The 10,816-nt window shown below is 45.3% G+C and overlaps 1 protein-coding gene across 2 annotated transcripts in view; it reads right to left on the minus strand.

Moving 5' to 3' along the window:
* LOC119226870 (WD repeat-containing protein 70) overlaps positions 1 to 10,610 on the minus strand; it is a 30,851-nt gene extending 20,241 nt beyond the window's left edge. The window contains exons 1-9 of one of the 2 annotated variants that reach the window (XM_037485219.2): positions 10,535 to 10,610; positions 9,928 to 9,987; positions 9,740 to 9,823; positions 9,557 to 9,662; positions 9,184 to 9,388; positions 8,451 to 8,510; positions 7,804 to 7,937; positions 6,584 to 6,737; positions 3,787 to 3,863 (exon numbers count right to left, since the gene is read on the minus strand). In XM_037485219.2, coding sequence (XP_037341116.2) covers positions 3,787 to 3,863; positions 6,584 to 6,737; positions 7,804 to 7,937; positions 8,451 to 8,510; positions 9,184 to 9,388; positions 9,557 to 9,662; positions 9,740 to 9,823; positions 9,928 to 9,976 — 869 coding nt within the window. In that variant the 5' untranslated portion in view covers positions 9,977 to 9,987; positions 10,535 to 10,610. Of the gene's footprint in view, positions 1 to 3,786; positions 3,864 to 6,583; positions 6,738 to 7,803; positions 7,938 to 8,450; positions 8,511 to 9,183; positions 9,389 to 9,556; positions 9,663 to 9,739; positions 9,824 to 9,927; positions 9,988 to 10,488 lie in introns of both variants that reach the window. The other variant, XM_037485218.2, reaches the window with a different exon arrangement.
* Between the last annotated feature and the right edge of the window lie 206 nt (positions 10,611 to 10,816).

Consider the following 10,816-nt stretch of genomic DNA (forward strand, 5'->3'; position numbering starts at 1 on the left):
CCTTATTCCACAGGGGAGCCGCCTACAAGTTGTGCTCGGAGGAGAGCGGCTGTTTGGGGAAACCCTGTTTTCCCTTCAATCAGCACAGACAGAGGGATGAATGTAATAAAATGAGGCCCATACATCCTCAGTCATGCGCCGCGCACTTTACGATCAACTGAGGAGTGACGACTCCACCGGGCCCCAGATGTTATCTGTCCGTCAGGTTGTAGGCCCCATGGGGTGGGGGTGGGGGGTGGGGGGGTGTAGATGGTTGCTAGGATCAACTCTCCCGGATGGTGAGATAAGGAAGAGCGAGGGATAAGAAAGACGGACGTGTTGCAGGAGGTTGTTTATTGGTCGTACTCCGGCTGCGTTGGTCGACTGACTAACTGGGGCTCTTGGTATGAGTGACGCGGATTAGGAGGGGGGGGGGGGGGGGGGGCGCTGCCTCTCGCAGCTGAAGAAGATAAAGTGGGGGGGAAATAACCGCCGGGGTCCTCAAGCAAGCAAGGGGAAGAAACACTTTGGCCAAAGAACGTAGACCGCGTGTGTAGAGTGAGATAGTGATATATACACGCTATTAGTGTGGCTCCAAGAGCTCAGCAACGCTGGTAAGAAGAACACACACACACACACACACACAGGAGCAACAAAATGATTAGAGGACGTCAAAACAGCTCTTCGGATTTAATCAAGCAATCTGGTTGACAAGAAGCCTTCCCGTTAGGAATGGGCCCCCATACACTTTGTTCATTTCGCACAGTGAAGACGTGAGGCGCTAATGTCAGTCAAACGTTCCGCCATGAGGACCAATGCACTCCTTGAAGGTATGTGCATTCTTGGGCAGGATACGGAACGCTTGCAGTGTAAGGCGGGTAACAGTTGGAGATGAGCTGGACTGTGGATGAACCTGACGCGTTCGACTGCGTGAATCCCCCCCCCCCCCCCCCAACGCGCTCACACACACACACACACACACACACTTTAATGCGTGTCCTCACTGTTGATCATATTTCTCTCCTGCAGAGGACACTTAATAACCCTTGAGTAATTTCCCCTTCTTTCCTTTCCCCTTGAAAAAGAAGTGGTTATCAACAAGCATTTGGCTGTAGCAGTAAAAATAAAATAGATCACCCACTTAGTTGATAAGATCAGCGCGATCGCAACAATTAGTCGAGAGAAAGAAAATCAAAGGTTTCTGCCACGCCGAATAACATCACCTCTATTGATTAGCGGGATTCACCCGGGGATCAGTAATCTGCTGCATGTCCCTTCCATTGCTGTTCCCGTTTAACAAATTCCTCATTGTGTCACACAAAGTACATCACACGCTTGGTCTTTTTTTTTTTTAAGGGGGTCTCACTGCTTACGCGTCCGCGTCCGCATCCAGCTGCGGCCCTGACAGCGGGCCAGCGCCATGGGAATCCCTGGCATTCAAACCTCGTGGAAACATTCCTTAAATCTTGTACTTGTGTGTCTGTGTGCGTGTGTGCGTGTACATCGGAGTGTGTGTCAAGAGTCGACAGAAGTAACATGTGGGCCCAATTAGAAAGTAGCCACTTGTCTTGTGCTCCGTTCAACTGGGAGAAATTTTCGACCAAAAAGTGCACAGCATTTAAGTGATGGTACCATAAAAACTACATCAAATCAAAGCTGTCCTGACTTTATGGTACGCTTTGATAACTTCATACAGAAGTTATTCAAGAGTGTATAAACTGAATTGTTTAGAATTGTGTTAAAAAAAAACAGTTCAGGCTGTCAAAAACCATGACTGCCACACATGTCCAAGCCTTAGTATTAGTTTACTCCATGTCCATCCTGACAAATCACACATTGCCCAAACTTCCTGAGAAATAAATCTGCGGTGTTGGGTCTTTCGGCGAAGAGTTAGTTAAAGTGGCCCGATGGTCAAAACGCATTCTCCACCCTTGAATCAAACAGGAATAATGTTGGAAAACATTTTGCTGTTCCAACAATCCCACGCAGAATGTGCGACGTTGACACGTTCACACCAGTCTTTGCGCGGCGCTTTTCACTGACTCCCATTCAACTCGCGTGTGAAAGGACAAACGCCGCCGCCACCCTGCTGCTGAGAGGGAGAGAACGTCTGGATAACAGAATCATTCAAGGAGCGGGGGGGGGGTGGGGGGTGGGGGGTGGGGGTCAGTTCTTATGAATGGAGTTCCATCCAACGAGGGGGACCTTCAATTAAGGAGCTGGGCGGTCCAGTGATCATGCTTAATAACCTATTCAAATAAACACAACAAAGACTCGCTAACTAGGCTGACAAAGAGAGAAAGACAGCGAACGTAGGTGCTGCTCTGAGGGCGCGAGGAGCAGACTCCCCACTGGCAAACTGCTGGTCCATTCTAAAAAAGGCCCGCCGACTCAGTGGTTGTTCAGGATGTCCTGATGGAAATAAAGACGAGGCGAGGAAGTGTCCGAACCAATGAAAGTAGCAATTTAAAACCATACGCCATTGATAATAAACAGGTCGAGGCCTGCCATGTGTACCAAGATTGAAAAAGAAGCCCTCGCTAAATCAGACCCGGGAGCAGTTCCAGGAAGCAGGACCCATTTGTGGAGTAAAGCCCAGAAGCCCCTGGTATCTAGAAAGGATCAGCAAGTGTCTGGCTGCCTTTCAGCTTAATGTGCAGTCTCAGTGCTCTGCTCAGAAGATCTCGACACTCTCCTAAGATGCCGAGAGACACCAATGCAAAACAGACAAGGGAAAAAAACATGCGTCAAACACTTAAAATGAGATGTTGTCGAAGCACAGAAGCAAAGTGATCCGTGTGTTTGACGCCTGTTTACACCCTGGCGCCTACGCTCTCTCTGCACTGAAGCAATGACTCTCGATCGAAGAAGTATGAATGAAAGAGCAGCTCTTCATCTTGCACGGCCGCAGGCGAGCAGCTGCTTCCGCACGAGGACGGTTCCCCGAGCGCTCCTCTCCGCTGATCTCCTGCGAGTCGGCCAGGGACAACACCCGGCGCTGACGTGCCAGGGGAGGATTTCTAAAGCCTAAATAAGAGCTAAACCAAACAGCCTCCACATCTGGGAGAGACGTAACACCGGTAAACACTGTAAACAAAGGGGCCTGCCCACAGAGCCATGCCCTTGTTTCCAACTAATGATGATTGTCCTGGATTTCTGCAATGCTGCCTGTCGCACTCACTCACTCAAAAGTCACACACGCACGGATACTGACTCACACGCGGCAAGGGGATACAGCTTCAGGGAGTCATATAGCAAGAGGGCTGCTTTTAAGAAACACTGAAGACAGCTAAAGCAAAAAGTTGTGTGTGAGTGAGTGAGTGAGTGAGCGAGAGCGAGAGATGCGTATCTCCAGCACTGAACGTTGCTCTGGTCACAATCCCTGCATGCAACTACAGGACTAGAGCCAGCGTGAAATGTGTCAATGCCAAGCCGGGAGGCCGAACTACCCTTTGCACAGGCATAATCTGGACTAGGGGACTCCCTGCTGGTGACAGAGAATGAGAGCAAACACGGGTCTTTCCTGGTACATCGTACGGAACAACAACACACACTTAGCATTATAGCATTTCATGTAATCACTTCTAAGCGCAACATGCCTCCCGTTCCTTCGTGGACTTTCTGAATATTAACCAGTGATAAACACACATTCTTCAGATGTTTAATAGGCCTGTAGATGGACCAGATATTTTGGTGACCATTTCTCCATTTTACGGATGACATCAGTATGGTTTCGGTTCACAGTATTTACAATACTTCAGCGTACAACCTAAAATGAGATACAGCCACTTTGACATTGACACTCACCCGTCATTGGAGCACGTCATGAACTCTTCTTTCATCTTGGGATGCCAGCAGCCACTGTTAAGCATAGCCGTGTGACCCTAAACAAAAGAGCAAGAACATGGTGGAAATGAACAAAGACAAAACATCCACTGAACTGTTGCCGGCCCGATCTGGTGGCCAGGCCGCGGTGCCTTTGAGGAGCGGCGGATACCACCTGGGAATCATGTGGTTTACAGTCCACACTTGGCAAATTGAAATTCAAAGCTGCCATCGGCCCCCCCCACTGTTTCAAAATTCATGTGAAACTGCTGCAACAGTTGGTAGCCAGGGAGAGCTGGAGGAAGAAAAAAAAAGGGGGTGCAACGTCTCCAGGACGAACCAACGGAGGTGAACTTGAGGACGGATTATGCAATCTCAGGGTTAATCACGTTTTTTTGGGTGACGATTGCATTTACAGGTTTTTTTTTGTGTGTAAACTTTGTGGACACGTCAAGGCCCGTAACCAAGGAGACTGAGTACCCCAGTATGCACCAATCATGTCGCCTGATCTGACTGCACCTCGAGGGGCCCTCTGCGGGCGAAGCGCTCTTTTTTTTTTTTCTCCCCCGATCTTTGACTGGATCAAACTGTAACCTTGACTTTTAGCCCTCCCTCGACAAATTAGCCAGTGAACTCTGAAGCAGGCCGGGTCACGGCATCAAAAACAGCAGGCTGCTACAAGGGGAACGTTTAGACGTTTCCTTCCGCTGGAATAGTCCTGCGGTGAACGACTCCTAACAAAAATGACTTCAAAAAGCAGGATCACGTAGAGAGAGCCGGGTCACGCAGGAACACAAGAGGCTTCCCACGTGACCTGCTGCTGCTCGACAGGAGACCCAAGAGGAGCGGAACCTCGCACGAAGCCGAGGTCGAGCCAGCCGCCCCCTCGCCATGCGTGCATCCGGAGGAGAGGCCTGTTCAGTGTCAAATGCTCCAAAACACGCCGCTTAACGGCTTAATGCCTCACAAAAATAAAATTGCTACGTTGTCCAATTTTACGGTGAATAAACACATTCACTATATGATGAGGTTACAGCTCAAATGGGCTGTGAATGATTGCTTCCCTGCTCGGTGCAAGGACATCAAAGTGGAGAGAATTGGGCTTTACAGAAGGTTCGGGATTGGGCTGAAGGAGCCGCTGCATTTCTCTTAGTTTGGGACAACAAATTGCCAATGACTAAAGAGAAACAGATTGATGGTCATACCTACAGCAGACAAAAGCAGAGCGAGTAAATGACAAACAGCACCGAGGACAGAAGCCTCGTTGATAACAACGAGGGATTGTTTCCAGTCGGTTTTCATTGCGGTCACATTAAAGAACAGGTCTCTGTACCTGTTTGGATTATTTTGGTCTCGGATTTGTTTGTTGGTTGTAAAAATTGAAGCTGAAAGAGAAATCAATAGATCAGGTTTCAGGTGATATTTTTTCTAATGATCCAGGAATGCGCGGCGTTTTCCACTTTTCAGCTTTGCTCCTTTTCTATGTTTTTCTCCGTTTTTTTAGGGCTGTCGGAATGACAAACCCATCAGTTAACAGATTGAGCAACATAGGAAGCTGGGATATATTAAAGAAACATAGAAAGCCGGTCCGCAGCATGTGGACATTGGCCTCTGGGGACCAAGAGGAATGAAGCACAAGGCAAGAAACAATCAGTCAAAAGAGTTGAAGCAAAGCCTTCATTATCACATGAGACACAGCTAATGGACTGGGACGTCTGCGGCAGGCCTAAATGCGTTTCTGTTGAACCAAACTCTCCCATCGGCTCCAGATGGGGCCGAGTAGGGCAAGAATGTAGGATGTCCAAATGCACTGCAGCTGGCACAGATGGTTGGTGACCACCAATGGGGCTTTCTTAAAACACAACTAAAGCAACGCATGGGTGATTAATTAGGATGCTGTTTTGTAGAGGCAGGTACAAGCATGAGGTGAACCACGACAGTCCTCTCCCCTCTTCCCCCCCCACCCGAGGTCGCTGCAAAACACAAGCAGGCCGGCTCTTGGCATCAGCCTGCTACCATTATGCGTTGGCGGCATACACTCGCTGAACATCAGAGCAGAGCATCCCGCCGGGGTTTAGAATCCATGAAAGAGAAAGCATGAACGCGACATACCTTTAGTGTCCATCATCAATACTTGCACAATGATGCATCAAAACATGGATGTGGAATGTGGAACGGGGGTCACTCGAGGGGACGGCCCAAAGCATTTGTTGGATGAATCCACAGCTCCTCTCGGCTTTAAAGAGTTTTATTGTTTAGCTTCTCGTTAAGCGGTCGGCCCACAAATAAACGGTTTCGGTTCCCACAGATCTCACAGCATCGTTTGATGGGTCTGCTTAAAACCCGATGTCAGCGTGACACATCTGTTTTTGCAGTTTTAAGATGAATTGCAGTGTATTACAACAGGTTGTATTGACTATAATTTATTTCAATTTTATCCAGTTATTATAGCAGGAGAATTGGTGACATTTTGGAATTTCCCAAAATCTCTAAAAATAAATATGAAAGGGAAAGAAACATGCTGTTCAATGATCAAACAGATCAGACTTCATCTTTGACTGGTTCACTTCTGTAGATGCTTTTATATTCTCTTAAAAAGTGGTCCAGAGTCTGGTCAGTCTTGGCTTGTTTACCGGTCGGACCATTTCCAAGTCAGACCTCGTCGATGTGTTAGCCGATTTCAGCAAATAACTAGGTGAATAAAATACTATCAAAACTAAGTGAAACGACGGCAAACACCACAAAAAAGACCCCAGACGATACACAAACATCACTTTACCTTAGTTTTGGCCATATCCACAATGTACTGGTCTCCCTTCACGCACTCCATGACGTTGAAGCCATCGCGGTCCAACACCTTGGCCTGTGCATTGCCAGAAACCACCAGGATGACATCACCAGTAACGCTGTACTGCAGGGATGTGATCGGATGGCTGAGGACACACACACACACACATTAAGATGACAACTGAGGCAAAGAAGGTAATTTTTGTTTTTGAGTGTAGTGTTTTAGTGCATGTTTGCAAAGCATCTGTGGGCTTGAGTTTACAACATTAATATACACACAAAAAGCGGTTTGGGCATTAAACAAATATTTAAAAGAAAATGTAAGTGTAGCTATAGGAACAAAAAAACAACACATCTGATGAGCACGTAAGTTCTCATGTTCTCTTTGACCTGAAACACACACACACGTTTATGTTAAACATAGACATCATAATGAAACACACGGAAGGAAAATAGACATTATACAACAGAGCAGACAATAAATTAGACAACTGTGGAATACTTATATTATTACTATTCAGGTCAGTAGTCAATAGCATTAACACAACAGGGGGTATACGGGGCACCAACATTTCCATACAAGGGCAAAAAAAAAGTTCCATTGCTGTAATAAAAGTGTGGATAACACCGATGTTGTTTTAAAGTTCAGGGCTTTGGTCCTCAAACGCTCACTACATAGCAACAAATCCTAATTTTCCACACCGGTTCAGTTTGACTGAGCTCCCGGGTTGGTGTTTTGGGGTCAGGGAAGGAGAACATTTGGACCTCAGCAGCACGGCTCTCTACATGAAGCCCAGCTTGTTAGTAAACCAAACAGGCTACTGGATCAAATTGTAATCAAAATAAATGTAGCGTACATTTCAGTTAACAAGGGAAAGTCTGCTCCGGGTAAGCCGCCTGGTTCACAATGCCCAGAAAGAATTTGATCCTTGATGATGGTTTCGGTGAATCACAGAATAAACGCGTGCAGACACACAATCACCCACACATCTCAACCATCTGCCCCTGAAAGGCTCATTTTGAACGAAAGGAGAGGATGTCACATGGTTAACATGAGGCTCCATGAAGCTCAACAAGCGTGTTTATGTATGTGTGTACACTTTGGCACACATAAACGCAGCGAGGGGACTGGTTGTTTGTGGGGAAACTAATTAAGCAAATGTTAAGCAACTGTGTTGATGTTGCACTGTGTGTTCTCAGAAGTGGACTCACCACTCACAGGGCTGGAGGGATCTGAAGGCCTGCAGAGCCTGGTCCATGCCGGCAAAATCCCAGAAACGCACGTCATAATCCAACCCGCCAGTCACCAGACGGGCTCCAGACGGGTCCAAGGCAAGAGCCGACACCTGAGACAATGGACGCGGTTAAAACCAACAGACAATCAAGTGGGCAAGATTGAGAGGCCATTGACAGTGTGGTCACACTGTCTCCTCTACAGTAAGCAAAATATAAACAGAAGTCAAATATTTAAAGTTTATTCTTGAGTAATGATTGAATTATTCAGATCTCAGATGTTTTGGAACAGCAATGAGCACTAGGTCTGGATGCCAGAGTGTCTCTACATTGAAGACGTGGAGGGATCAAATATTTTTGTTTTGTTACTGCCAAAAATATCATGGGGAACAGATTTCTGCCGCTCTTGTTGCTACAATTCCACAGATTTAAGGAAGGTTGGTGGGAAAATCCAAAAGCTAATGCCAATCTCCAGATGTATTAGATGGTGCTAAGTGTAGGTTGAATGTGGAGTGGATTAGAAGCCACTATCAAAAATGGGCATCCTTACTCTTTATTCTAACAGAGTCATTAAATACATTTCTATTAAGCCACATAATCACAGTGCTGATAGAAGAGGGCCTTACTGTCTTGGTGCCGTGCTGCATTGTGATCTCATGAGAGTCTGGAATCTTCTTTACTGGATTCTAGGATGGAAAGATGAGTTGAATATAAGTAAACAGTCAAACACTGAAGTAGGTGTGCAGTTGTTGCGAGAAACTTCATACCAAGATACAACTACACGTGACATTTACACTTGAAGAGGCTATGACTTAAAGAGTCTAGAGTCACAGGAACCTGAGACAATTATTCTATGTGACAGAATGCAAATATATATGTAAAATAATCTTCATGTGTAACAAATTTCATGACATATTTTGAGTTTAAGAGAAGAGTTATATGTTTCAGGTAACACTTTAGATCCATCTTCTGGTGTAAGAACTACAACTGAATAATATGATTGTGCTGCCACCTAGTGGTGGAGGTTCAAAAGCACCCAACAAAATAGAATTAACAGGTGCCTTTATGGGCCTTTTAACCTTAAGACAATTTGACATGTCATAGTATAAAAGCCCCATGACATGGTATAAAAAGGTGCAAATATAATGATTCCATTTAACAGCTTTGGATCCTGTATTGTGTATGATTTCCCTCTATCAGTTACTGATACATTTGAATACAACTGAGGTAAGTAATATGTTAGTAACACCTTTGCTTTTCCATCATTCTTTGCATTGCAGAATGAATAAAAATACAATGAAATTCAGGTGGTGTATCTTCCAATAATGGTTACTGCCAAGTGTGTTATTTCCAACATACATCATCGTCATCTTGTGCCTCCCCTTCATCATCTTCATCATCATCATCATCACTATTAGCTGTGCTGCCTGATGCACGAGTCAGTGACCCAAGCTCATCATCACCGCCCTGGGAGGTCTGTTGCGGAGGAAGCGGGGGCCCAATAAGCTCAGAATCCGAGTCTGAACCACTGTCGCTGCTACTGCTGCCCCCACTTTCCTGTTTTCTAAAACAGGACAAAAAAACAACATAATTATCCGTTAAAACCAAAAGAAATTCTATGGATGACATAACGATATGTAACTAACTTCTGAAGCAGTGGCAGCATGACTAAAATAAATGAATATACAAATAGAACACACTGAAACAATCAAACTACAGATCCGTGGGTTACCTCGCAGTAGCAGCTGTAGCTTTGTCTCTTGGAGCAAGAACTGATGCCTTGGTTGATTGGGAGCTTTCACCTTGCTGCTCCATATGATCATCCTTCTGCCGCCCCTCTGAGGAAGTAACAATTACATTACGATGTTACACACATTGTGGAGACAAAAAAAGTTTGTTGCGTTGATAAACTTACCCAAAACAAGCTGACTCCTCTCAATCGCTGTTCGACGGGTCTGTTCGAAAATGGCTTCCAGGTCAAATGTCCGGGCTTTCTTACCTTGATGGAGCAAAGACTGCATATTAGATCAATAACTGACCACACATATTGACAGTTTGTCGTAATTAAATCATTATTTATAATGAATACTGGACTATACGTACCAAAACCTGAGAACCCCATAACAGATGCCATTTCTCCATCATCACTCATCTTGTCCGATGCTGCAATAACAGAGAGCACATTATAGCTTGTTAGGGGACTGTAATAACAAATTGCTTTTTCACGTGAAAGCTAAAGAATACGAGTAATACGTTGTAAGCAAAGCAACTTCAGGAACACGTTCCTGACCAAAACACCAAAAAGTTATCCCTGAACAAGAAGGTATCGTCCACTGAGCTCGAAAAATATTAATCCTGTGCTGTTATGACTGGATCGCGTAGGATATATTTAACATTGAGGAGAACAAAAATATATTTAACGTTACTATTTGAAGGACAGGCCGTTGACGTCACAATTAGATGTTTTTTAAACTCCACGGTGTAACGTTATGTGGGAGAGAACATGGGCTAACCTAGCTAGCAAAACTAGCAACGAACATAAGGTTACGGGTTAGCTTATAAATGTTATCTTGGTTGGAAATAACGCGGAATATTCTTGCACGTACACATAAGTCATCAGTCGGATATACACTGCTTCAGTAAGTGATAGGAAACTGTTGCTACCTTCATCCACTTTGTTGGGATCCATGTTTTCAAATACGAAGATTACCTTTGACCTCCGGAAGTTATTTCCTCTTCCTCTTCTTCTTCTTCTCCGGATGTTTCATGTGCATATAAACCATAACCCGGCACCGCGTGCTTCCTCCTGGTGTTCAGTGGACAGCTTACGTAAAATCAGTACACGTGATATACACAATATAGAGCTAACGTTATTATGAACGCTTCCGGTAGTGAATGAGTAAATAGCATCATGAAAACGATTGAAGTGCTAATTTAAATGCATGACGCAGTAAAACAACTCGTCTGTTGGGAAGTTATGAGAACATTGCGA

This window comes from Pungitius pungitius, chromosome 18 (assembly GCF_949316345.1).
Source record: "Pungitius pungitius chromosome 18, fPunPun2.1, whole genome shotgun sequence".
Classification (NCBI taxonomy): domain Eukaryota; kingdom Metazoa; phylum Chordata; class Actinopteri; order Perciformes; family Gasterosteidae; genus Pungitius; species Pungitius pungitius.